This window comes from Xiphophorus maculatus, chromosome 16 (genome assembly GCF_002775205.1).
Source record: "Xiphophorus maculatus strain JP 163 A chromosome 16, X_maculatus-5.0-male, whole genome shotgun sequence".
Classification (NCBI taxonomy): Eukaryota; Metazoa; Chordata; class Actinopteri; order Cyprinodontiformes; family Poeciliidae; genus Xiphophorus; species Xiphophorus maculatus.
Window position 1 is genome coordinate 23,573,114 of NC_036458.1, and position 26,157 is coordinate 23,599,270.

At 39.0% G+C, this 26,157-nt stretch overlaps 4 protein-coding genes across 8 annotated transcripts in view; 2 read left to right on the forward strand and 2 right to left on the reverse strand.

The window, feature by feature from the left end:
- The first annotated feature begins 6,286 nt into the window (after positions 1 to 6,286).
- Positions 6,287 to 6,748, forward strand: LOC111611695 (snaclec rhodocytin subunit alpha-like). The gene is made up of 2 exons (XM_023349420.1): positions 6,287 to 6,481; positions 6,563 to 6,748. Exons 1-2 carry the CDS (start codon positions 6,305 to 6,307, stop codon positions 6,746 to 6,748), a joined length of 363 nt encoding a protein of 120 aa, XP_023205188.1. The 5' UTR covers positions 6,287 to 6,304.
- Positions 6,749 to 8,159: 1,411 nt separating this feature from the next.
- Positions 8,160 to 11,532, reverse strand: LOC111611694 (multimerin-2-like). Its single transcript, XM_023349419.1, has 6 exons — positions 11,267 to 11,532; positions 11,112 to 11,153; positions 10,349 to 10,411; positions 10,071 to 10,154; positions 9,164 to 9,295; positions 8,160 to 9,057 (listed from the first exon to the last, which is right to left on the reverse strand). The coding sequence occupies exons 1-6, from the start codon at positions 11,508 to 11,510 to the stop codon at positions 8,774 to 8,776; spliced, it is 849 nt and encodes a 282-aa protein (XP_023205187.1). The 5' UTR covers positions 11,511 to 11,532; the 3' UTR covers positions 8,160 to 8,773.
- Positions 11,533 to 17,672: 6,140 nt separating this feature from the next.
- On the forward strand, positions 17,673 to 18,629 carry LOC111611668 (rheacalcin-1-like). The gene is made up of 3 exons (XM_023349254.1): positions 17,673 to 17,707; positions 18,115 to 18,322; positions 18,421 to 18,629. Exons 1-3 carry the CDS (start codon positions 17,673 to 17,675, stop codon positions 18,604 to 18,606), a joined length of 429 nt encoding a protein of 142 aa, XP_023205022.1. The 3' UTR covers positions 18,607 to 18,629.
- A 2,922-nt stretch (positions 18,630 to 21,551) lies between these two features.
- Positions 21,552 to 26,157, reverse strand: part of LOC102224609 (syntaxin-binding protein 4-like) — a 63,297-nt gene continuing 58,691 nt past the window's right edge. For 2 of the 5 annotated variants that reach the window (XM_023348541.1, XM_023348544.1), the window contains exons 16-21: positions 25,791 to 25,856; positions 25,442 to 25,636; positions 23,730 to 23,846; positions 23,291 to 23,340; positions 23,068 to 23,195; positions 21,553 to 22,731 (exon numbers count right to left, since the gene is read on the reverse strand). In XM_023348541.1, the coding sequence (XP_023204309.1) occupies positions 22,697 to 22,731; positions 23,068 to 23,195; positions 23,291 to 23,340; positions 23,730 to 23,846; positions 25,442 to 25,636; positions 25,791 to 25,856 (591 nt within the window). In that variant the 3' untranslated portion in view covers positions 21,553 to 22,696. Of the gene's footprint in view, positions 22,732 to 22,916; positions 22,984 to 23,067; positions 23,196 to 23,290; positions 23,341 to 23,729; positions 23,847 to 25,441; positions 25,637 to 25,790; positions 25,857 to 26,157 lie in introns of all 5 variants that reach the window. The other 3 variants (XR_002754093.1, XM_023348542.1, XM_023348543.1) reach the window with 3 other exon arrangements.

The window sequence follows — 26,157 nt, forward strand, 5'->3', positions numbered from 1 at the left end:
ATTTAAGCTAGCTAGGTGGTTGGATGGCAAGAATAGGTCAATTTAGAAGGATTAGAATGATATTTTAAATTTGTCCTATGTGTAGCAATATTCCTAGTCAAAGTAAAGTCTGTCTCAAAAATATTTACCTTTGTTTGAATCTACATGCTTTGACTTGCATGTCACTTTTCTGCCTGTATTGCTAAATGTAGCGACTGATGGACCATAAAGGTTCAAGTTGATTTCTATTCTGTTCTGTTATATTCAAAGTACTCTCTATTTGCTGTATTAATGTAAACTATATCATTATGGGCAGTGATATGATGAAAGGGGGAGATTTAAGCTTTGACATTTTCTTCAAGTTTGATACTCTTTTGTTAGAAAGTATCTCTTGAGTTCCTGTTAACAACCCTATATTACAGATTATATAACTGGGTCTGGACGGCATTCTGTTTCAAAATATATAAAATATTTACACTGATCAAACCTAACTCAATCTTTCTATGTGAATCAGTGGTTAGCGTATGGATCTAAATATCATTGCTATCAATACCAAGGTAACAGATTAATATTAGCGAGATGAGATTAAAACTTTTGTTGCATTTTCTCAAATTGCTCCAATTTTAGCTGCAGTAACATCACCAATTCACACAAGCAGTAAAAATATTAAATTTTAAGAGAATTCTGAGTTGGAAAAAGAAAGTTGAGGATGGAGGAGAGGGTGGGTTCACCAAACTCAACCCTGACCTCCAACAGAGAGACAGAGATTAAAAATCTGGAATATCAACATAGCAATGAATGCTTTTCTTATTGTAATCTGTGATCAGAGATTAAATTTGAGCTAGCTGAATAAGTTGTTATCATCAATTCAGGTAGAAAAAAAATCTTACTGGAACCTGAAATATAAAATATGAAAAGCAACCTTTTTGTGTTAGCTATTGATGGAAAAAATGCTTCCCATGTAGGCTGCATAAAGATTAGTTAAAGACTCGGTTATCCTGATAAACAAGGAATTTAATAAATAAAAAACACTTATTTGTCTAAAGTTTCTGTTCTGTATCTTGTTATAATCAACTAAATGAAATCAAATCAATGATCATGACATTAATGAAAAAGGTCAGCACAGATATTAGTGATACTAGTCATCTGGGTATCAGATCAATACCAAGTAGACAGCTTAGCTTTAGTCTGTAGCCTAGCATCAGTCAGTCTCTCAAAGCTAAACCACTACTGCCATCTGCTGGCAGAAATAAGCATTGTTTGATGTTTGTCTGAAGTGGGCGAAGCTTGAAACATCCAGTGCAAAATAGACATGGATTAGTAGGACGAATAAACTGCTGGAGTTTCCACACACATGCTTGAGTAGTGGTCTGAGTTTTATTTCATGCTTGTACATAGGTCACTACATGACGTGTTAACAAAACTCCAACAAAACACCAAAAAGAGAAGCTTTTAACAACATGAGGTTTGACCCCGGACACATTTCTCTAGTTTTTGCTTTTGTTGCACAAATAAATGTTTTGGTAAATCCAAAGAAAAATAACACTGGATTGAAATAATATAATCTAAATAAATACAAAAAGGCTGTTTTCCAATTATGAAAAGATATTCAAACCATCCTGGCCCCTTTTTCACACACACAAACAACACATGCCCACACACGCACACAAACACGCACACGCGCACGCACCCCCGCACGCCCTCACACACACACACACAGGCATAACTGTGCAGTTCATAAACAGCTACAATACAATGTCACCAGATGACTATCAACTCATCAAAGCATTGAGGAAATCCTTAGAACAAATCAATGCATCAATGTGCCATTGATCAGTTAAATAAAAATAACATTTTGCACACGTCCATATTTTTCTAAATAGTTTTCATCCCAGTGTATGAAGCATACATTGTTTTGTTTTTTTATTTTAATGTAGATTTAAAATGCATATGTTGATTTCTTAATCTATAGTCTTTATCAAATGTTTTTTTTATCACTGTATAGTTTTTCTTTTTTTTTTCATTTTTTATCGTCATTTTTATTTTTATGCGTATCTACATGCTTCCACCTGTCACTCACTTTCCTGCTGATATTGTTGAATTTCCCCCTTGGAAAAAAAACAAAGTATTCTATTCTATTCTATTCTATTCTATTCTATTCTATTCTATTCTATTCTATTCTATTCTATTCTATTCTATTCTACTCTACTCTACTCTACTCTATTCTATTCTATTCTATTCTATTCTTACGTAGTTTACTCAGCCTTTTATTATGGTTCGTCATTAGCTTTAATTTGGTTTTGCTCTGTTGTTTGAACTTTAATTTAAATTTTAGCATTAGTTAGTCTGAAGCTTAGCATCAGTCAGTAGCTCGCAAAGCTAAACTACTACTGCCATCTACTGGCAGAAACTACAGTAACTTTTTTTTCATGGATCAAATTGAGTTACATTTTTATATACATTTATCATAACTAATAATATAGTGAGACAGGATTTTCCTGGTTGAGTTGAACGATTTAAGTCTTATTCCTGATGGAATCAGGAACAGCAGAAACAAGATGGTAGTCAGGCAGCAGTAAACACACACTTCTCTCAATTGGAAAAACTCAATATGAGCAGAGTTGAGTTGTAGCTACACATTACATTTACTCAGTGATATTTATTAGAATAACCTTTTGGGGGAAAAAAATGTACTTCTAGGAGTATTTTTACTACCCTGTACTTTTTACTTTTACTTGAGTAATTTTATTCTGAAGTATCACTACACTTACTTGGGTAAAATATTTGGATACTCGACCCACTGTGGGTAACTCCACTGAGTGAAGAACAAACATGTTTTAGCCAAAAATTCACCAGACACAGACCTGGAGTTTTTCTTCAAGTTTCATAAGTTTTATACTGAAATAAATTGATTTCAAAATTTTCTTCTTTTTCAGATTTTGTTATTTTGCAATTATGTTATTTATATGAACTAGTCTCATTTTGGTCCTTAAAATACCAACATAACTTTCCACATAACTTTATATTTTGGTTCATCTGATGATGTATTTTTTAAAATTATTTATTTATTTTTTACACTTTATATGATGTTTTGATACTCAGTACTTCTGTAACTGTTTTACCAAATACTGTTTTACTCTTACTTGAATAATGTCTTGGATGGCTACTTTTTACTTTTACTTGAGTAAAAATATATTCAAGCAGTGCTTCTCTTACTTGAGTACAATTTTTGAGAACTCTACCCACCTCTGAATAGAAGCAATCCTCACCCATCTACCCCACAAATATTGCGGGGTAGATGGGTGAGGATGTGAACCCAAGAGTGGTTAAGAAATAAAATGAGGAGATTTATTTGAGCAAAAGTTCATTAGCCAAATGCAAACCTCCTGTTTAATGTCTCCTTAGATCCCATTAAGCAAATGTGCCGGAAACTGGAAGCCAAATGATTATTATCACATATGCAAATACTGTAAATTTAGACCGTAGTCAATGTCAATCCATTACACAAGTCACCAAGGTCAGGGTAGTCCTCAAAAATTACTTACTTTCCAAGTTCTAAAAGGCGTTTCTAGCTGTTATTTGAAAACTTTCACCAGTTCTTCCATCAACTTCACTAAAGATCCTGTCAATGAACGAGTCGTCTTTGGTTTGACTTGTGCAGAAGCTGAAATACCTTCTCAGTTTTGTTGGATACTTCTCAAAGTTGAGCTAAAGTTTAATTTAATCTTTTCTCTTGGAGTTACCAGAATTATCTGTTAGCTTATGTAAACTTAGCTTGGCTAACAAACAAACAAGCTGTTAGCTTGCTAACAAACATTTAAGCTGTTGTTGGCAAGCTAACAGCTTGCCTGTAGACAATTTGGTAGACAAGCTAACAAACAAGCTAAGTCTAAGCTTAGCTTGGTTAACAAACAGGCAAGCTGCTAGTTAGCTTGTCTGTGGACAAGCTTGTCTAATTGTTCAGATGAAGAAACATGTTTGTTTCTGTGATGTTCTTGTCTCTACTTGGTGCCAAGAAGAAAATATTTGTGATTTCTTCTCTGACTGAATGTAGACTAGCTAACTTTCTTTTTCTGTAACTCGCGCTGTAAAACTGAGGAACGTTCCCGTTTTTCACTGGATTCTGCTGTTACACTATCTGTTTCTCCTCCTTTGGCTCCATGTCCTGTTCCTTTTGTGAAAGCTGTGCAAGTTTACTTTTTTAATTATTATTAAAACTCTCCACCTTTTTGCCGCTGGGTGTGGCAGCACTTGGGTCAAGCAAGAAACCAAATCTTGACAACTTAGGGACAGGGAAGAGACGGACATGAATTTGAATGTGTTCCATTCAAACTTAACTTCACAGGCAATTGAAAAAGCATTTGTATAAAAATACAATAACACATAATGAGTTTAGTCAAAGGATTATTAGAGATAAAAAATAAATAAATAATAAGTAAAAAGTAAAACAAAAAGCAGCAGATCCATTAGTGTACATACCCCACCAAATAAAAAGCAAAAAAAGATGGCTAGAAAACAAGAAACCCAGCTCATTATCCAAGGCAGTTCCAGCTGTAACAGAGCATTAGCCACTAGCTAATGTGATGACAGAACAGTTTGTCTTGTAGTCTTTTTCTACATCTGCCACTGTGAGAAGATTCAGGACAAGATGCAAAGCAGAATCACGAGGAGCGAGGGAAGCAGGGTGGTGACCTCACCCTAATGACTGATAGGTTTAATGCTTTGCTTTGATTGGTTGGTGGAGCTTCTTAACTGAGTCAACAGACTGAGCATCACCATTACCTGAAGTTGAGATTCAAAGCTGCTTTTCTGTTGCACCTTGAGGTGAGTATGATTGATTTTAGATAAGAACTGTTCAAAGTTAAATCCTGTTTAAATTAGCCACAAATATATTTGCATTTACTATTTTACCCCCCTAATAATTTCTTCTTTATTTTAACATTTCCATATGTTGGGAAGATATATTAATACTTATACTGGATAGAAATGTTTATTCTTTATACTGTTACAGGGTGATGTTGTGGAATCAAAAATTCAAAAGAAAGAAAAAGATGACAGGAAGTGGCTGGAGAATAATGGTGCAGCATGTTTTTTAATGGCTTATTGCTTTAACAAACTTTTTCATGTGGGATTTTTAATTGTGTTTCTTATCTAGGAAACACCACAATTGTGAAAATTGTGTTTTTTGACATTGGCTCAATAGTTACAAAGTTTTGTGCAGATTTGTAATGGAAACGCAGCAAATTTATGGCACACGGACAGTTGGGTGGTTTATGTTATAAGGTTTATTAGACCGATTTACACAAATCAGTCTAAATTATGCCCAAATAGATTAATCCAATTTGGTTCAAATGAATATAGTTCAATCTTTGTATACACTGTTAAATTCCACTAATTTTTTATTCATCATAGCAATTAAAAATAGTCAGTTGACAGCAGATAAATGTTTTGTATGATAGGAAACCAGCTTCCTTTTTGAAATTCAGCTGCTTGCAGCAATTCAGTATTTCTGTCTTTCTGTGAAAGAAGCTGAATATTTCACTGAAATGATTTAATAGAACTGGTTATGTGGCTCCAGGTACCTGGAGATCAGCGCAGCGCAGATTCAAGATGAGGAACATCTGCATCTTTTTCTTCCTGCTACTCGCCTCCCATCTTGCCTGTGCGCAGCTGTCAGGCCTCAGACAGAGAACGTTTTCTTACTACAGTCACATGGAGACATGGAGAGAAGCCCAGTCTTTCTGCAGGGAGAAACACGATGATCTGATCACAATCAGAAATGAAACAGAAATCTGGGAGTTCTACAAGTACCAAGGCTGGCTTGGACTGTACCGAGACGATGACACGAGCCCATGGAAATGGTCCAAACAAGACAAAATAGCAACCTTCTTCAACTGGGACTTCAACGGTAAGGAAAACATCACAGTTCATGTAATGATAGAGACTAGTTAGAAAACTTGAAAATCGTTTATTTTTAACAAAACGCTTTTCTGTTTGTTCCATCCAATATTTTAATAAATAATTTTAATAAATCTTTTAAAATTAAAAATCCAAAAGTATGAAGGAAGGTTTAAATCTGAAATAAAATTTCTCATTTCATTTTCTCATACGTTAACGGGTGACTGTGCTCTCCACTGCCTTTGGAGCTTAACATGAAATGGAGCCGTCTTCATATCAGTGTTATAATTTGCCGAATGATCTCCGGATTTCATGGGTGGAATATATTTCTCCACTGTTTCTTGTAGAACCAGACTCAAACCAACACTGCGCTTATAAGGTGTCGTTCACCAATGAGTGGAGGAATGATGGGTGTGATCAGAGACACATGTTCATGTGTTATGATGAGTCACTGACCCTGGTGAAGGAGAATAAAACATGGGACGAGGCGCTGGAGCACTGCAGGACCCTGAACAAGGCCAACAGCTACGACCTGGCAACCCTCATCACAGACGACGACCACGACTTTGCACAAGAGAAAGCCCAATTGGCAACCACTGAGGAGGTGGGTCGCTGTTTACACTCTGGTGTTCTTTACCAACACATCCTCAGTGTTTGTGTTGACCTCCCTGCTACATGTCGGTAGATGTGGACAGGCCTGCGTTACCTTGGTGATGAGTGGTTCTGGGTGGGTGGAGAACCGGTGCAGTACCAGAACATTCCAAGTTGCCCGGCTGAGAGGTGTGGAGTCCTGGAGAATAACAGGAACTCATCCTTTGGGATCAGAGACTGCAATGAGAGGAGGAACTTCTTCTGTTACATAAAACCTTAAATATACATACAGTTAACCTTCACCTCATTAATCCTGTTGTTAAATATAATTATGATTTTTTACAAACTCTACTGTCCATAGGGGGGCCCAGAAAATCTTTGGGGACCACTGGTCTATTCATTAGTTATATAAGTTCATATTGCTTAAGTGTACTTGTGCACTTTTAGTGAGCACCTTTGATAATTTGTCTTTTTTTTCTGCTTTTCATAGCCTTATGAATTCATGCAGGTTTGCTGTTGCATTTATAAATAAAAATGATCTTTAAATAAATCTCCTTTCTCTCAATTCAACCTCAGGTTCGTCTCACTGATCAACATATCTGACCTTAAACAGGCTTTCTACCTTCCTCACTTTTTACTCACTCCTGTGTTTTTGACTTGTACATGGACGGATCCTCATCAGTCGTTTGCTTTGTGCTCTTGCCAACTTTCTCCATCGCTTACTTCCATTGTGCGAATATCTTAATATCCCATTGCATGTAACAGATTCTCACACATATAATGATTGCGATTAATTTCTGATTGAGCTTGATTTCTTTGGTGCCCTAAGCACCAACAGTGACCCTGAAAAAAGCTATGTAAGTCTGATATCATTTCATTTCAATCCAGAGAGCATAAAGTGAAATGCTGACCTGATACCTTCTTTTTTTTAACTTTTGTTCTGAGAGTAGCTAACTTTATTTTATTGATGTTTTTTTTTTACACAAAAAAGTACAAAATATTTTGACAACACAAAGATTGCTAATTTGAATATAGCAAATGCAACAGATATGCAGAAGCAGATTAGCAAAATGAGATATACCTCTGACCACGATGTGGCAGAGTTCTTCCATATAATATTTGCTTATGTGATACGAGGCTTTTCCTACTGTAAGTGATAGAAGTTGAACTGATGGGACGAAACGTACTACATACTTACACAATCATTCACTTGCATACAGATGACCAAACTCTCTCACAATCACTACCATGATCCCAATGTCTCACACAAACACCATTATAGTCTCTTATAGTGTTGGTCAGAGGGTTTGGTCGTCTTTGTGTCGGTGAATGTTTGTCCCATGGGGCCTCTCATGTCTGCTGGATGTTCTATCTACATAAACCCAGGTCCTGCACCTCCCACACATCCATCTCCAAGTCTCTCTGAATGTCTTCCAGAACAGAGGTGTACAACACATTTTGCCCACTAGGTGGAAATATTCTATTGTCACCCACTATAATGATTGTTCAAAAATATATTCCTAGAAGAACAAGCCTTTTATAAAACAGTTCATGAATAAATTGAACAAAAACACTATCAGTAAATCACTGGATGTTTCAGATGAAATGACTCAGGCAATAATTCATTCTGACACTGTTCATTACAACCATTAAAAAGTAGAGTTTATGTGCTACAAATTAAAAACACTGAAGACTGTAATGTACACACCTTTATTAATCCTGTGATATAAAAAATAAGTTTATTTATTGAAATTATTCTATATAAGAATGCTCAATTTGATTTTAGAACATGTTCAGATGTGTAACAATGTGCCAAACTGGACAGAAGGGGGCGCTGGTGCTGCGTGGACCCCCCCCCCCACCCCCCCACACAGACACACACAGAAATCTGTTCCACTTAGGGGGGGCACTAGGAGCCACAGGGCTCTAAGCAGCTGCTTAGTTTGCATATGCCTTGGATCTGCTCTGTTCAGTACTCATGTTGTGATTTCAATTCATGTTGGAGAAATACATTTTCTCTCAACTGTATTACAAATTCTCCAAAAAAAAACCCCATCAGGAATCAAAAAAAAATCTGACATTATACAGATTACCGCTGATTGCTGCTCTGCAGTGTTATTTGAATAAAATATTATGCAAAAAATTATTTTCAATAATCTCAATTACGTGTGATTTAGAAAATGCACATTTAAACCAAAATGTAATCAACTGTTTATTATTTTTGAAACAATAATCTTTGATGCAGATCTGTGCTGCCTGGTTTCTACCACAGATTTTAATTTCAAAGTAAAACCCTGTTACATTCCTACATGGTGAACAGTAGATGGCCACTGAAGGTAGTGTGATGCTCTTGATTGTCATGAACCCATGAATTAGCCCGCAAACGCATAAATACAACGTCTCCAATGTCTAACAGCAGTGTAACACCATTAGAAGCCTTCTGACCACCTTCTGGCTGTTTTTCATACGTTGCAAAGATTTGCACTCCATTCTTGACCAAAATCGCAGCTGTGGGATTTGTAGAACTTCCATGTCCGTAGATGTGGAACTCGAAGTGATACACTCCTCTTACTGGTGCAGTAAACAGCCCTGAATTATCAAGAATTGCAATTAACTCTCATTTCATAAGAAAAGTACTACATTTTGTTAATATTGTAAATATAAATGCAAAAATATAAAGTGTAAATTGAATCACCTGTACTTGGACTGTAGGCATTTCCAATATTAGTGGTAACATGTCTGAAGACCATGGTTGTGTGTGTGTTGAACGGCCCATGGTTTCCTGAACCCGACTCCAACAGAGCGGCGGAGAAAGCCAGTCGCTTGGCTGAGAGACAGAAACTGGACATCAGCGAAATTCAGTCACACAGCAAGAGTTTGAAACATCTCAACGTTTGTGAATTTGTTGTTTCTTATGAATGCAACAAATTAACACATGCAAAAAAATTACACATTTTTACATTCATTTATTTCCTTAAGCATGTTGATGTCTTCATATACTTTATAGAATTACAGCAGTGCTGGAGCTCATGTACTGTAGATGGGAGACAGGAAAATGTCCCAACGTCTCTCAGAGCGCATTTCATATTCAATAAATCAAAGGTTGGATTTTTAGGTCATTTTAAATGTGTTTGTGCAAATTTGACTCCAAAAGTAAAGATCTGTACCGGTAGATAGATTAATGTCCCATTTACTGACAGGAAGGGGAGAAATCTATTAAATCTATTTCTGAGTTTTTGAGAGCAACAATGTGGGGTTGAGGTTTAAGGAAACTTGCTATCACTACAGGAAGTTCTATTTTTATTTTCTTGATCTTATATTTGGACGACTAGACAACAGATTTTACTTGGTAATAATCAACTAATCTTCTTTAATTAAATCTTATGGCCTGTATACCATTTAATGTTGAAAGGTTAAGACCTGCAAATATTATAGGATGTTATCTTTGTTCTAAATGCTCATTTAGATCTGTTCATGTCCAGATTCAGATTTCATAACTTCCTGATCCAGTCTTGGGATAAGATTTTCATTGAACTTGGGCACAGAAGTCATTGATAGTGAACTTCTGATATATATAAGTGTTTCCTTCAGAGTTCACAAACCTTCTCCTTCTCTCCTCAGAGCCTCCACTCGGCTCTCAGTGACGTTAGCCTTGGCTTTAACTGCAGCCAGTTCTGATACCTGAGCTGCAATGAAAGGATTCAGTGAAATAAAACATTCGTTGATATGTTCAGAGTATCATATGTCTTCCCACATCTGATATATATTGTACAAATATGACCAGCTGTAAAAACTTTACGTTTCAAAGTGAGATATTAAAGTCACTGATATGGATATGGACATTCAAACAGGCTGAGTGTTTCCTTCAGAGTTCACAAACCTTCTACTTGGTTTTCAGTGCCGACTGCTTTGGCTTTAACAGCAGCAAGCTCTGCCGCCTGAGCTGAAAAAGAAGGAATACCAAAAATATATGTAAAATGAGATCTTCTGTTATTTTAGGTATTTCTTAGTGGATTGAAAATCTACATTTGTTTTGGCTAAGCTAAATCTGTTTTTAATACATAGATATTGTCATAGAATAATGCAGGTACCTTAACAACAATATTTTTTCAACTTTTTCAAATTTCTGTACATTACAACCACAAATATGTTCAAACACGTTAAATATCAGAGTTGTATACATTTGTACTTATTCATCTTTACTTTGTTTGACTTTAATAAAGGTCAAGTGATTGCATTAACATGAATCATGTGCTCTATTTCAAGAGAAAGATTTGCTTATACTGTCTATACAGTCATGTGTGTCGCTTACTGTTCCCAGTTATTCCATTAGTATTTTTTAGTTAATACTTGTGATATATCCAAAGCACAGGAGTCAAACTCCAGTCCTCGAGGGCCGCTGTCCTGCAGTTTTTAGATGTGCCACAGGTACAAAACACTGGAATGAAATGGCTTAATGACCTTCTCCTTGTGTAGATCAGTTCTCCAGAGCCTTAATGACCTAATTATTCTATTCAGGTGCAGCAGCAGAGGCACATCTAAAAGTTGCAGGACTGCGGCCCTTGAGGACTGGAGTTCGACACCTGTGATCCAAAGTAAGCTTAATACCAAACCTTTGCACATCGTCTTATATCAGACAGTACCTTGGTACCGTTGGTTCAGTGATTCCAGCTCTTTCGTCTTCACTATGAACAGAAAAAAAAACATAAGACACAGAATAGAAATGGTTGTGCAACATGAGCATTTAGTTCATCAGAAGTAGTGCTTCCAATTACTTTAACTCTCTTTGTTAACATACCTTCATTATCTCTCTGCAGGTGCTGCACCTCCACCTTCAGTCCGGCCAGCCAGGCGCTCATCTCCCTCAGGACGGCGTTGATGTCCTGTGTGCAGGTCTGCTGGTCCGGTTCCACCTGTCCCCCCGTCTGCCTTAGATGTGAAAGAATGTCATTTTCAGACGCCGCTTGAGGTTGAGCTGCAGAGACGGAGCAGACCAGCAGCAGCAGCAGCAGCAGCAATGGAAGCAACATTCTTATTTCCATCCTCAGTGTTGGTCTATGTGGGTCAACTCTTAATGATTGTGACTTGAACTTCCTCAAGCCTTAAATATTGAATTTTATTGTTTGTGACAAATTATTACCAGAGTATCATAAAAGGTGATAAGACTTGTTACTTTAGCCTCTTCCAATAAAAAGGAGAATATTGGATCATATAAACATAAAATTATGTTGAAAGTGTCCACTGACAGGATCCGGAGGGTGGAGAGGAAGTTAGAAGGAATACAGCTAGGAGACATCAGGTCAGATCTGTATCAAAGTGTATGGGCCCAAAATATCAGTAAAAGATTTAAATGATACAGAACTGGTTGTGTATGAAGCCCACCTGCACACAGAAGGAGATTCTGCCATCTCAAGTCTTTTGGTTCTGGTTCTGGGAATGCAGAGCAGAACAGAACCAGAACCAGTTTTCCAGAGTCTTGCTAATGACCTAATTATTCTATTCAGGTGCTGCAGCAGAGGCACATGTAAAAGTTGCAGGACAGCGGCAGGAGTTTGTTCCTGACTCGGTATCTGTTGCACTTCAGTGCCAACATTTTTGGGTTTTGATTTCAAGCAACATGTCACCCCCACAAGTCTTTGATTGTGCCAACATGGAAAGTTATAATTATTCATCGGGGCACTTCATGATTTCTTAGCCTTTAATTAATCTAGACTTATGTAAGCTGATGCTATTGCTGGAACTCAGTCCAGCAATAGCATCAGCAATCATGTCAGTTCACTGACATGATTTGTTCCCTGTCATGGTTCTGATTAATGGTTCTGGACTTTTCCTTTGTGGATTTTTCTTATCAGAACCTTCTTTGATGTGGAACGCAGTGATTCCGAGTTACTTACTCACGCATCTCCACACAAATACTGGAGAGTAGAAGTGATGTTAGTGCAACATGTATCTGTTTAGCAAATCTCCTGTTTTGTTTGTCAGTGAACCACAGGAACGTCTCAGTGTTTGTTTGTCTATTCAAAGCTGCTCTCATCATTTGAGACCTGCTGAAAAAGAATTACAGCATAAATCACAGTTTATGATCAAACTTTATTAGATCATAAAGTTTAAGAACATAAATCTAATTTTTTTAGCAAAATAATTACACTGGTCAACAGCCAAAGAATGTCTTTGGTTTTTCAACTGTTTTATGGTCATGTTGATGAGCTGAATCCAAAAATCACCTTGGTTTTGCTCAATCAGATCAACTCTCTGAACTGTGGAGCAACATGAGCATCAAAATGCACGACTTGTTCTCACATCTGGATCAGTTTGCTGAGAATCTGGATTAATGAGTGAAGAGCAGGAGGAGAGATTCCATCAGGAGAGAGAAGAGACGGAGAATTTTACACAATGACACAATGTTCACTTTACATGTACATGACGTAGAACTTGGTGAAACTTTAATCAATCAATCAAATTTTATTTGTATAGCTCATTTCAGCAGCAAGGAGCAGCAATCATAACAAACACAAAAACACAAAGTCATGCAACATAGAATCAACAATCAAAACACAACATTAAGTCAAGTTTCATCATTAAATTCTTAATTGATTACATTTCAAATACAATTCTAAACAGGTGGGTTTTTAGTTGAGATTTAAAAGAAGTCAGTGTTTCAGCTGTTTTACAGTTTTCTGGAAGTTTGTTCCAAATTTGTGGTGCATAGATGCTGAAAGCTGCTTCTCCTCGTTTGGTTCTGGTTTGGGGATGCAGAGCAGAACCAGAACAAGAAGACCTGAGAGGTCTGGAAGGTTGATACAACAACAGCAGATCTTTAATGTATTGTGGTGCTGAGCCGTTCAGTGATTTATAAACTAACAACAGTATTTTAAAGTCTATTCTTTGAGCTACAGGGAGCCAGTGGAGGGACTTTAAAACTGGTGTTATGTGCTCTATCTTCCTGGTTTTAGTCAGAACGCCAGCAGCAGCATTCTGGATCAGCTGCAGATGTTTGATTGATTTGTTGGACAGACCTGTGAAGACGCTGTTGCAATAATCAATATGACTGAAGATGAACACATGGATGAGTTTCTCTAGATCTGGCTGAGACATTAGTCCTTTAATCCTGGAAATGTTCTTCAGGTGATAGAAGGCCGACTTTGTAACTGTCTTTATGTGGCTCTGGAGGTTCAGGTCAGAGTCCATCACTACTCCCAGGTTTCAGGCCTGATCGCTTCGTTTTAATTGTAATAACTGAAGCTGTGCATTGACAAAGAGCTTGGTCTAATGACTCCCATCTATCTGAATGCTCTCACAATACTGTCATGACTTGGACACTCCAGATGTCAACAAACTGTCAGATAGCTAGCGCCTACAGCGTGCTCAAGACTATCCAGACTATTTTCATGTGTCACTCCATGATGGTGGAAAGCCCTGCAAATTGGCATTACTCAAAGAGAAAACAGTTACAGTGACTTCTCCCTGCTGCTATCGACATATTTACGGTCTGGAGATGATCTCATTTCACTTCTGTGTGTGAAGGTCAGAAGTTCAGGAATGGTTTTTACTGTTGATCTGAGTCAGGATTTTAAAAAAATGTTTTTTGCATGTTGAATCCAGCCATATAAGCAATGTGAGCTGACATGGTTAGACATAAAGTCACTGTGACAAATGAATCCAGGAGAAAAAATCTTTTTAAAAATCCGTATAAAATGTGACAAAATGAGCAGCATGTGGTTTTATCAAACAAAACTTTCACAACTGCTAGTAAAGGTTTTGGTTTGTTAGTGAGATTAGAAACAATTGTGCTGTGAAAAGTCTTTTAATGTATTAAAGACTTTTTATACAACATATTAGTAGACTTTTAATATATTAAAAGTATTTAGAAGCGGTTCTAACTGGATTTCTTCGGTTTCACCTTTTTATCCATTCAGTTCTGAACATTGTGGAAATAATAAGTTGCTTTATTGAACAGTCACACTATTCTCTCCAACCTGGAGCCAGTTTGTGTTCCTTGTCCTACAGTTGAGCTTAAACTGTGCTGTATGTTGCTGTTATTACTAATTCTTGGTTTCAAAGCAAGAATTAGTGCTTTGAAATTTACTTGAATCTGCAGATTAAGTCTCTTTGTTGTTAAATGTTTTTACACCAGCTGAGTATCTAAAGGTCCAGCTTTTGTTTTTCACTCCGTCCTTCTGTTGACATGAACCTTCTCATCTGGACTGTCCCACCGCTCCACCAGCAGCCTTCACTGTCAACAGCCTGGACTCTTATGGGAGCTTGTGTTTATTAGCTAGTCTGATTTAGACCTGAACTGAACACAGAATAAAGGAAATAGTAAAATAAGAACAGCTCTTGTTCCTTTCAGTTTTTCTTTCATTTGTTTGCTACTATTTAAATTGAAGAAAATGTTAAATCTGGTGATATCAATAAAACACCGAATAACCAAAACATCCCTGTTAAATATTCAATTCTTTGACAAGAAATGTTTATAATTAAGCTTTAATTTTGCTTTATCGGGAAAAAAATAATGTGACGTCATTGTGGGTAAGTAGCAAACCGTTTGCTGTTTTGCTCTTGTTTCTTTTTTTGCATTTTTAAGCTCAGCTAACATCCCTCTAACTGTTTGCCAGTTTTCAGATTTAGATCAGTAACTTAATAACTGATGTCTTGACATGAGTTTGATAATGCAGTCGCTGGCTGACACAAGTTATTTCTAGTTCTTCCGATTGTTCATGCCTTGTTTTGTTTTTTGCAGGTTGCAGGCAGAAAGATGCAAATAGGAACTCAGGGAAAATGGCAGGCAGGGTGGCGACTTCAGCCTGCTGGATAACATATAGGTGGATTACTCTGAATATTCAGCAAGGGCAGAGTTTTAAAAGCTCTGTGTTGTCTGACGGGAAATTAATATTGCTTGAGGTCCAGCTGAGCAAGTGTCTGCCTGCTTCAGCACCTCAAAGTAAGTCAGTAAGTACAGATGGATTTAATTTTTGGGACTAATCCTGGCTTGTAAATGCTTTATTTTAAGCCTATTTGTTTTTTCTTCTCTTGCATTTTCAACTATTTGGTGTATTTTAACCGATTTGATGTGCTGATGTATTGATTTATTTTATTTTTTTTAAGTCAAGTTTGTCTGTATATCACACAACAGAAACCAGGCAGTTCAAAGAGCTTTCTTTAGATTATAAGCACTATCATTACAGTAGCAAGATATAGAGAGGTAATGAAAAGTTAGAATTAATTTATGTTTTGGTTATTAACCAAAAGTAGTGGTTTTTAGTCGTGATTTAAAGGAACTCAGTGTTTCAACATTTTTGCAGGTTTGTGGGAGTTTGTTATAAATTACAGGAGTGTGAAAACTGAATACTGATTCTCCATGTCTGATCTGACTGCTGGGATCCATATAATTTACAACTAAGGAATCATTTATAATCATCAGTTTTGTTTAATGCAGCCATTTTTATGACTTAATTGTTTGAAGTCTAACAAAGACAATAACATAATGATATTATCTGTAATATTAATCTGGACATTTTGTTGGCTAGAAAATAACATGTATCTGGGTCTTGTTTTTTAATCAATCCATCTCTGAGGAAACTGGTTCAAATTCATATTTGCAAAATGACAACTAATTTCACGCTGAGTGTATGAAAACATCTGATAAGAAGGTTTAACCTGAAGCAACTGCAGCATCAAAATGTGAAGCTTGACTTGGTTCTATTCATCTGGACTGAACCAAAGTCTAAATCTGTAGAATATTTCATCAGCTGTGTGAAGTGTTAACCTCTATTCAGATTATGAAGGTCCCATTCAAATGCATGTTCAATGAAACTCACTTATGTTGTCACAGGTATCTTTGGTAAAAACATGACAAGGAAGACATGTGTCTGCGTCTTCCTGCTGCTCATCTTCCACTACATCTGTGGTCTAAGAGAGTGGAAAGTTATACACCATGGTGAATCAAAGAGTTGGGGAGAAGCCCAGTCCAGCTGCAGGGAGAAGCACCTTGATCTGGTCACAGTCAGAAATGAAGAAGAAAATCTGGCATTGGCTCCATACAATGGCTGGATTGGATTGTACCAAGACAAGGATGGAAGCCCATGGAAATGGTCCTTTAGAGACGAAAGGCCCACGTTTTTCAAATGGAGGACTCCAGGTGAGTCAGTAACTGAGGAAAATATCTACATTTTGTAAACATTTTACCTCAGTTCATTTCAAATTTGCTTTGGAGATTACATTTTTCTTAATTACACCTACCACTACAAATACTTGCTGTTTGATGAACAAATGTAAAACTTTATTGTGGTTTTGTAAATATTCCCTCGTTTGGAAATTGATACCTACGACACATTTTTTAAAAAAAGTGAGGACAGGGGCAACAAAACATCAGGAAAGTTGAGGAACACTCAAAAGAACATTTGTGTGGAGCATTCCACAGGTGAACAGCTTCTTTAGGAACAGGTGTGTGTCATGATTAGTTATAAAGGGAGAATCCCCGAAAGGCTCAGCCGTTCACAAGCAAGGATTAGGCAAAGTTCACTGCTTGGTGAATAACTGTGTGAGCAAATAGTCCAACAAATTATGAACAATGTTTCTCTATGTACAATTGGAAGGAATTTGTCTACAGTCTGTAATATCATCAACGGACTCAGAGAATATGGAGAGATCTGTGTGAGTAAGCAGCAAGGCAGCAAGGCAGCAAGGCAGCAAGGCAGCAAGGCAGCAAGGCAGCAAGGCAGCAAGGCACCAAGGCAGCAAGGCACCAAGGCAGCAAGGCAGCAACCAACACTGAATGCCGGCCAGCATTTGTCCCTCAGGCGGTACTGCCTTAAAATCCAAAATCATTCTGAAGACTTCAGAAAACCGTTGTCAGTCAAGACAGTTCGGCACTACATCTACAAGTTAAAACTCTGCCATGCAAAGCAAAAGCAATATTTCAAAAACATCCAGAAAGGCCACTGGCCTCTCTCTGCTACTCTGAGACAGACCGATGCAAAGAGGAAAAGTGTCCTGAGGTCCAAATTTCTCATTGTTTTTGAAAATCATGGGCGTTGTGTCCTCTGGAGCAAAGACGGAAAGGACAGTCCGGATTGTAATCAACACATAGTGCAAAGCCCAGCATCTTTTTTTTTTTTTTTTTTTGATGAATATTTTTGGCACTATATTCCTTTATTTGACAATTATCTGACAGTAACCTAGAATATTTTTCTGTCCCTGCAAGCATGGGTATCTTGAACATCTGTGAAGGTGCTGAAAGGTACATAGAGGTTTTCCAGCAACATTTGCTGCCGTCACAGCAGCTTCAGGGTCGCCCCAGCTTAGTCCACTAGTCTGTCTTTTGCTCCCAAAGCTAAAACCAAAAGAAAAAATATGACATCCCTTTGATGTTTGCATTTAATCAATGTTGTCCTCTTTGACTGCCGATGATCAAACACCCATCCATCCATTATCTAAACACTCGAATCCTCACAGGGTCGTGAAAGGGCCTGGTGCCCATCATGATCAAACACCGAGAGATTTTAATTTGCAAACAAATGTATCATCTTGATATGATAACTCACGTTAACAATACAATTTGTTTCGCAGAATTGTAATTATTTTACTTTTTCTCCTAGCACACGATCCAAACCAAAACTGCGGCTATATAAGGTCTTCGACCAACAGGTGGGAGGACGACTTGTGTAGTTTTGAACGCTCCTACATATGTTATGAAGAGACACTGGTTCTGGTGAAGGAAAACAAAACCTGGGAAGAGGCATTAGAGCGCTGCAGGTCTCTGAGCGGAGCACAAAGCTACGACCTGGCAACCCTCGTCACCAACGACGACCACGACTTCGCACGAGAGAAAGCTCAAACCGCCACCACTGAGGAGGTGGGCTGCTGTTTACTCTGTAAACATTTGGATTGTACCAAGACAAGGACTGACTCACCCTGTGTTTTTGTGTTGACCTCTCTGCTACATGTCGGTAGGTGTGGACGGGCCTGCGTTACCTTGGTGATGAGTGGTTCTGGGTGGGTGGAGAACCAGTGCAGTACCAGGATATTCCAAGCTACCCGGCTGAGAGGTGTGGAGTCCTGGAGAAGAACGGCGACTCATCCTTCGGCATCAGAGACTGCAATGAGAGGAGGAACTTCTTCTGTTACATAAAACCTTAAATCCCGTAGAAAAACTATCTGATGAAAAGAGGCTCTTCATTCATTAACTTAATCTAGCTGGATGGATGGATGGCAAGAATAAGCCATGTTAGAAGCTTTCTATTCAAAGAACTCTAGTTGCTGTATGAATGTATACAGCAAAATTCATACAGAATCCATTATATCACATTATGGATTCTGGATAGTTGAGGTCAAACGATAGCGTAGGGTGTCAACTGTGGACCTCCAGGGCAGGGTGGCTAGCTGTAGCATTTTCTTTAAGGAACTAATTCTGTTACACAAAAAACCTTAATTCTACAAAAAGTTCATCTTCACCTGACTAACTGTGCTGTTAGCAAAACACGTGATCTCTTAGAAACACTAGAATCTTTGCAGCCGTTTGATGGTTAAAATCTATATTTTCATAGGAGCTTCCTCTGTTACAAAAATCCTGAAAACCCCTGAAAGCCTGATGACATCATCTCCTCTTACTGTTTTTATGAAAAATACTCACCTATTAGGAATTAAATCATTACCTCTTAGGGTCTTTATTTAAAGAGCACTTTGAGTTGCAGATGAACAAACATTCCAAATAAATGAATGAAAAAAGATCTGTACTGTTTATTTTAAATCTCCTATTATCAATTCATTACTTATTTATTGTGTGGCAGTTTAAGGATTACTGGATAACACCAGTAAACCTTTAAGCTTTTTTCCCAATACGAGGAACTGCTGAGTAATAATAGTCTTCAGTCATTCATGAAAACATCTAGTTTAAAGAAATGATGTTTTGCATTATGTATAAATACTTCATTGACTTATGTATTAGGTTTTTGTGTTTATGTCTGATGTATTCATATGCTAATGCTGTTGTGCATTTTGAATTGAAGAATCTGAACTTTTATAAATTGCAGGATTAATGATTTAGTTTAACTGACGTCAAACATAAAGCTTGTTTCTGTGTGAAGTTCCTGCCGACGCCGTCGGGCGGCTCCTCACCTGTCTTGTCTCCTCACCTGTCTTGTCTCCTCACCTGCCTTGTCTCCTCACCTGCCTCGTCTCCTCACCTGCCTTGTCTCCTCACCTGCCTCGTCTCCTCACCTGCCTTGTCTCCTCACCTGTCTTGTCTCCTCACCTGTCTTGTCTCCTCACCTGCCTCGTCTCCTCACCTGCCTTGTCTCCTCACCTGCCTCGTCTCCTCACCTGCCTTGTCTCCTCACCTGCCTTGTCTCCTCACCTGCCTCATCTCTGCCCTTTCTGCTTTTGAAAGACAAACGATGTCATTCTCCGTTTTGAATGTGGTGCTCTAAAACGAGGGAACATTCAAATACATCTACGACTCATTAATATCCAAACGACTTAATTTGATAAACAGATGCGTCGTCAATCAAGCCCGTCGTCCTTTTTCCTCGTGATGTTTGTGTCTCTGCTTTTTGAGAGGAAAAGCAAAACGCGGCCAGTGCTGACGTACCTAAAAGATGCACCGAGGGAACAAAAGGGAAAAACTCTACAGAGACTTTTAAATATAAAATTAATGAACTCTATTCATGCAAAAAAAAAAAAAAAAAAAAGCAGAACCACTATCCTGAACCAAGAGGTACCAGAAAGAGTCACGTTTCTTGATAAGAATCAATCAAGGAATCAATACAGTCTCATAGAGGAATTTGCTGTTTATTGGATCAGACACCTTATGGACCTCTGCAACAGGGATTTGTGTGTAGGATGGCATTAATATTAACTTAAAAACATACACAAATAATTTCCCAAAGTGTCTTATTCTAGACAGTTCCATTTTCCACTTTTCCACCACATGCACAATAAATAAACCCATAGTCCTAGTTTAACATTTCTAATGAAATTTATTTATTAACTTGATACTGTCTAAAGTGGCAAACTTTACAAATTTAAGCGCAGGCATTTTCCTACGTTACATATAATTTAAAGCTAGCAACCGTTCTTGAATGCCTGGACGTCCCGACTATAAAGTAGCTGTAGATCTTTCCTGCTCTGTTATGCAGCAGGAAAAGATGGTGACTGTCGAGGGGTTGATTGTCCGACCATGTCAGGCCCAATACACCACCCTGGTTCAGACAGCATGGAGGACAGGAACATAGATACAAACTGTTATATGGAGGAGAGGAGATAAGGTCTGGGGAGAAGGCAATGAAAGCCAGAATAGTGTCAAGCAAAATGACCAACATACAGCTTGCAGCTGTTGATCAAATGGGAGTAACTACAGGCATTTCATGACTGTCTGGTCATTAAGGGAGAAGGTCTCATCGCCCCACCTGCTGCCATATTTTTGTAAGTGTGACATGCGGTTCTGTTTGAAGATTTGAGAAGTGCCTGTTGTCAAAGATGAAGCTTTGTTGTGAAAGGTACAATCTTAAAGACTCTCAATTATTACATTACACACTAGTTATAGTGTGGTCTATTAAGCTTTGCAATGTTTTGTATAAATAGTTCAATTTTGCACGTTTTATAGAAATGAATATGTTTAATGTGAACATTGCGTTCTGTTGTTGACAAGGATCTTATCCAAAGGCTTGTGGATTGTTCAGTGTTCATGTCATTGGCTTGTAGAAAATGCACATATTGCGACACTGTCGATTCCCACATATTGATGAGGATATTTTGATTCCCTCATCAAAATTATGTCAGGAGTGTTGCCTTGATTCATGCATGGATGTTTAGGAAATCCTAAACCACTGAGCTGTGCAAAACACCAGGGTGGGTCTAGACTCTAGACCCGCCTTCAGATGCAACTCCACCTCAGAGCTTCGGCCTCACAGAGCAGCCTTCCTCCACTCAGCTCCTTCAGACTAGCCAGCAGCAATTAGCAAACACCTGGTGGAACTGAAAATCTGCTGAGCTCATTATAGGAGCTACTTCTCAGAGCATCGCAGGTGAAAATGTTGTTAAAGGGTAAAGAGGAGCCGTGTTGTGATGACTTCCTGAAGGCGAAGTTTCAGAAAGAGCAGGAGATTTTTAGACAGGCAGAAGCCCAATTTCAAGTAATATTTCTTAAGTCATATGTGATAAACAGCATTTTTAGAACAACAGAAGGTAACAGTGCTATAAAATGACACTATGTGGTTAGAAAACACATAATACTGCCCCTTTAATAAAGAACTTATTTAATATTTTTCCATGCCTGTAGCAGGTCCCCACCAGCAACAACAACAACAAAAAGAAACACAAGTTAGATCAACAAAAAATAAAGAATCTGTGGGAAAAGACAGAAGCCTGTTGTTGTTGCGGAAACAGACAACATAGACAAAGCCCGTGATTCAGTTATCCCTTTAATATAAAACATAATAAAGAGTATGAGGCCACACTGAAGATGCAGTTCAGTTCAAAAACACACTCCATGAATGGGCTTGCAGCTGTTGGCAGAAATAAAACAAAAGTTTGACATGTAGCCTATGACTGGCTTCTGTTCACGCTGTAAAACTAGAGCACACAGCTGGAGCCAACATGAACCACTGCAGTGAAACCAAGCTGGACATGACACTCCACCCTCAGGTCCAGAACCTCTGAAGCCTTCACCTTCTAGCTTTTTAACAAGAAAGAGCACAAGGAGAGGTAACATGTTTCTACACTTTTTCTCGACAGTAACTATGTTGATGTCTGTGGCAGAGCAAGCAGCCCAGGGAAACGGGATGGAGCGGATGATGGACAGAGGACTGCTCAGCTCTGGATTGTCCCACCTAAGCAGGAAGAAGCTCTCCTTCACATGCAGTATGGGGGGAGGAGGGCTCAATCTGCCTGTGAGTGGATAATTTACAAAATACATGAGAGGAGTATTAACAAGGTTTTCAGTGTTGTGCACTTGGTCATGCAGTGCCTTCAACATCATCCGCCACAGGACATACAGCAACGTTTGCTGCTGAGACGCCGGGCAGTTCTTCGGCTGCAGTCTCTAACAAGCGGGGGTCTCATGAGAGATGCCACCTGTCCCTTTGCTGTACTGGCGGGGCGGGGGGTCGGCACTGGCTGGAGGAGGGAACAGGGGGCCTGTGTCCTGTCGGTTGGTGAAGAACGTCGTCGTCGGTTTGGGCTTCTTTGGTGACGGGGCAGGACCTCCTTCAGTCCTCCACTTCTCTGTCGCTCACACCTGATGGGAGTTGACATCCGATATAGAATCTGCAGGCCAAACATAGATCAGGACAGACGCTTGTTTACTGAATGGGGTCTTACTGTGCTTCCCTGAACAAGCTAGGATAGTTCTAAAGGCTACAACGGGGTTTTTTTCAAAACACCTGAGGGTTCAGAAAGTTGGAGGGAACACGAGAAAGAAAATGGAAATATAAAAAAAAAGTGTCAAGTACCATGCCAAGCAGAAGCACTTGCACCCATCTCTCTTCTGCACGTCGCCTAGTTCTCATAGTTTCGGACCTTACATGTGTAAATGAACAATGAGATCTACAATATTTGGACTGTAATAATAAGATGCACAGAGTTGTGTTTTATTTCATGTACCTTTATTAGCAGAAACACAACACACTCCCTCCACAAGCTCTTTGGCCTCCACAGCCAGCTGGACGGCAGGGTCAGGAAGTGGTGACAGGGTGTCAGGACTGTCAGTGGCTGGAGACGACCTGTTGCTCCTGAAACACACAACAACAGAGAAAGAGGTTGGTTACGGTGGGACATTTACATGAGACTGTAGGGTGACCTGAACGTAGCATTCGGGGTCTCTTACCCATCATCCCCTCCAAACAGGCTGGGCTTAGTCAGCACCTTGTGCACGTTCTGTTGAAAGAGATAATGGAGCTCATGACTGAGGGAGCCTAACGGAACGGAACCAGAACAAACAGAATTATAACTTGCTTTGTTATACAAACTGGATCTTTAACACTGGATCCTCTAGGAATCATGAACAGTCTCACTACAGACATTCTTTATAAGACTTTGTTCAGTTTTCAAAGCACAGCAGCTTCCTATACCACTGGTGTCCACTTGGGGGCAGACTGGCTCCATTAATATATGAGGAGGAGGCCTGACGGTAAAAATGGCTAAGACTCTGTTCTGTCTGCTGCTCGTCTCTTTACTGTACTACCTGGCAGTGACAGCAGCAGTCATGTGATCAGTTTATACTCAATGGTTGCCATGTTGGCGATCAGGCCTGACAGCAGCTCTACCTGAGCGAAGCCCAGCAGCTTCTTGTTGGAGATCTCCAGGTGTTTTCTGCTCAGCTCCGACTTCCTCAGCTGGGAGTCGATGGAGGTCAGCTTCCTGTTGAGCTCGACCACTTCCTCCTGACAAACGCAACACACACTCTGTCAACTCGGAGCATTTTAGAAGCGCTTAACGACACCGAGACTCACAAAATGATGGGACGTTAGTCCAAAATGGCGAACGTCTTTCACATTCGTTGATGTCATGTTGAAATGCCACCTGCCTGATATTATTGCACCAGTTGTTGCCAAATCAAGTTAACATGCTGAATAAAAACACCAGCTCTCCTCCCACACAGTTCACTGTTAATACTTTGGCACCGCTACAAACATATTTTGTGCACTTTTTGACAAATCTGTATCGTTTTAACACTCTTGAACATCAGGATAATCATGTCTATGGAAAAAGAAAATATAAGCACAACCCTGAGTCCTGATTTCAGTCGTTCAGTTCAACCTCTGCAGCTACTGGCAGGTGTCTGTCGCTATCTACAGTGGAGGGGTCTTTCCTCCATGGAACTGACAGTTTCCATTGTCAGTCTGCGCTTCATCATCAGGACCATCTTCCTGATGTATTCTTGGAGCTTCAACATTTTATCTTGTAATGGTGGCTGTGATGCACACTAAACCTCTGCCTTGTTCTGTGCACTTTATGTACAGCCTGTGGATACTGGACATGGGATGGATTTCTCCAATCCACCAAATCCAGACCCAGGAGATAAAACATTTGAATGCCATGGCAACGGGGATCCAGGACACTAGGTGAGATACAGACTGCTTTGTCAAAAAAAAAAAAAGAAAAAAGATTAACACCTGTATTTAATTGAGAACATTGGTATAAGCCTTCTGTTGGATAATTACTCAAAATGAACAGCTTCTCATTTCTTAAACAACTGTGAGGAAATGCATCCTGTGGAAGTGGAAGAAATGTCAGTATGTTTAATTAGAGTGCATCAATCACAGAGAACACCTAAGGAGATTGCAGAAACTACTAAAACTGGGTTGAGAACTTTAAAACCCGTTCTTAAACGGATTGTGGGAAACCACTGTCTTTGAGTCAGAAATGTGGTTGGAATAAAACCTGATCACTGAACCGTTTGGCCACATCAAATAGAAGAAAAAACAACAGTAGGAGCATTTCCACATCACAACATGTAGAAAACTCAACTGACTGGGACTGAACAGCTGAAGATACTGAATGACCAGATTATCCCAGTTTCTTCCCCGGTTCCTTTGCTGTACAACATTCCCATCATCAGAAAGAGATCTTGGTGGAAAATGAATGCAACACTGGATGTAAATAAACCTTGTCATATCCCAAATGCTGATCAAAACAATGTGTGCTATAATCAAAGTTAAAGGCTGTCCAACAAAATATGAGACTTTGACTTTTGTCTATTTGGTGGCAACTATTCTTTTGGCTACACAGTGTATATGTGCACATAGAAATAAGATTTCTATGTGCACATAGAAATTTTCTTTCTATGTTATTTAGCACATAGAAATAAAATTTTTATGTGCTTATTTTTTTTTATTTTGTCATCAGGTGTTATTTTTTCTATTCTATATTTTTGGGTCACCTTTTCTCCTTTATTAATCAGACACTTCTGAGAATCGGCTGGTTTTTCTCCTTCCTCCCAACAGTAAGGGACTGTACATCGAGTTTTTGGACTCACTTTAGCGCCTGCTCCACAGGCTTGCCTCTTGGCGGCCAGCTGGTTCTTCAGGTCTCTGATCTCGGCCTCCAGCAGCTGGATGACTTCCTCGTAGTCCTGCTCAGCGCTGGTGGCCTGCCGCTGCTCCGCCTCGGCCTCGGCAGCCTGCAGGCGACTCTTGAGGCGGGTGTTCTCCTCCACAGTCAGGCAGGCTTTCTGCACAGATTAAAACAATGTGTTGCAGTTACAGTTTTCATGTTCTGATGTATCGGCGGAAACTAGTTAGAAATTACACTCTGTAACATGTTTAATAAATAACTGCTCGAGCATGCTATCAGCGTCAAACACGGGAGATGCAGCGTCTTCTTACCTCAGATGTCTTCTGCAGCTCCTCCTCCAGGCTTTTTTTGCTCTGTTCTGTGTCTTTCAGAATCACCTGGGAAAGACAAACAGCAGTCAGTCCAATCATGTTCTTTCCTTCATGAAGCAGGAGTTTATAAAAAAAGTTTGGCTTTCTTTGCTGAACAGAAACAAAACTGAAGTTATTATCTTTAGTCCTAAAGAGCAATGATCCAGAGTCAACACACAGCTTCAGTTATTACAGCTGGAAACTAGCAAGACTCTGACCTGAACCTTCAGAGCCACATAAAGACATTTACAAAGTCGCCCCTCTGTCACCTGCAGAACTTTTCCAGGATTAGAGGACTAATGTCTCAGTAAGATCTAGAGAAACTCAT

Bases quoted from the DNA above. Each gene is read 5' to 3' on its own strand.
- LOC111611695 (XM_023349420.1), top strand. From the start codon at position 6,305: ATGTTCATGTGTTATGATGAGTCACTGACCCTGGTGAAGGAGAATAAA. The intron at 6,482-6,562 runs GTGGGTCGCTGT...ACATGTCGGTAG, and splicing joins AATTGGCAACCACTGAGGAG to ATGTGGACAGGCCTGCGTTA.
- LOC111611694 (XM_023349419.1), bottom strand. From the start codon at position 11,510: ATGGAAATAAGAATGTTGCTTCCATTGCTGCTGCTGCTGCTGCTGCTG. The intron at 10,412-11,111 runs GTACTGTCTGAT...CTTCTTTTTCAG, and splicing joins ACTGAACCAACGGTACCAAG to CTCAGGCGGCAGAGCTTGCT. The intron at 9,058-9,163 runs GTGATTCAATTT...TTGATAATTCAG, and splicing joins TGCCTACAGTCCAAGTACAG to GGCTGTTTACTGCACCAGTA.
- LOC111611668 (XM_023349254.1), top strand. From the start codon at position 17,673: ATGGGTATCTTGAACATCTGTGAAGGTGCTGAAAG. The intron at 17,708-18,114 runs GTACATAGAGGT...TTCGACCAACAG, and splicing joins ATCTGTGAAGGTGCTGAAAG to GTGGGAGGACGACTTGTGTA. The intron at 18,323-18,420 runs GTGGGCTGCTGT...ACATGTCGGTAG, and splicing joins AAACCGCCACCACTGAGGAG to GTGTGGACGGGCCTGCGTTA.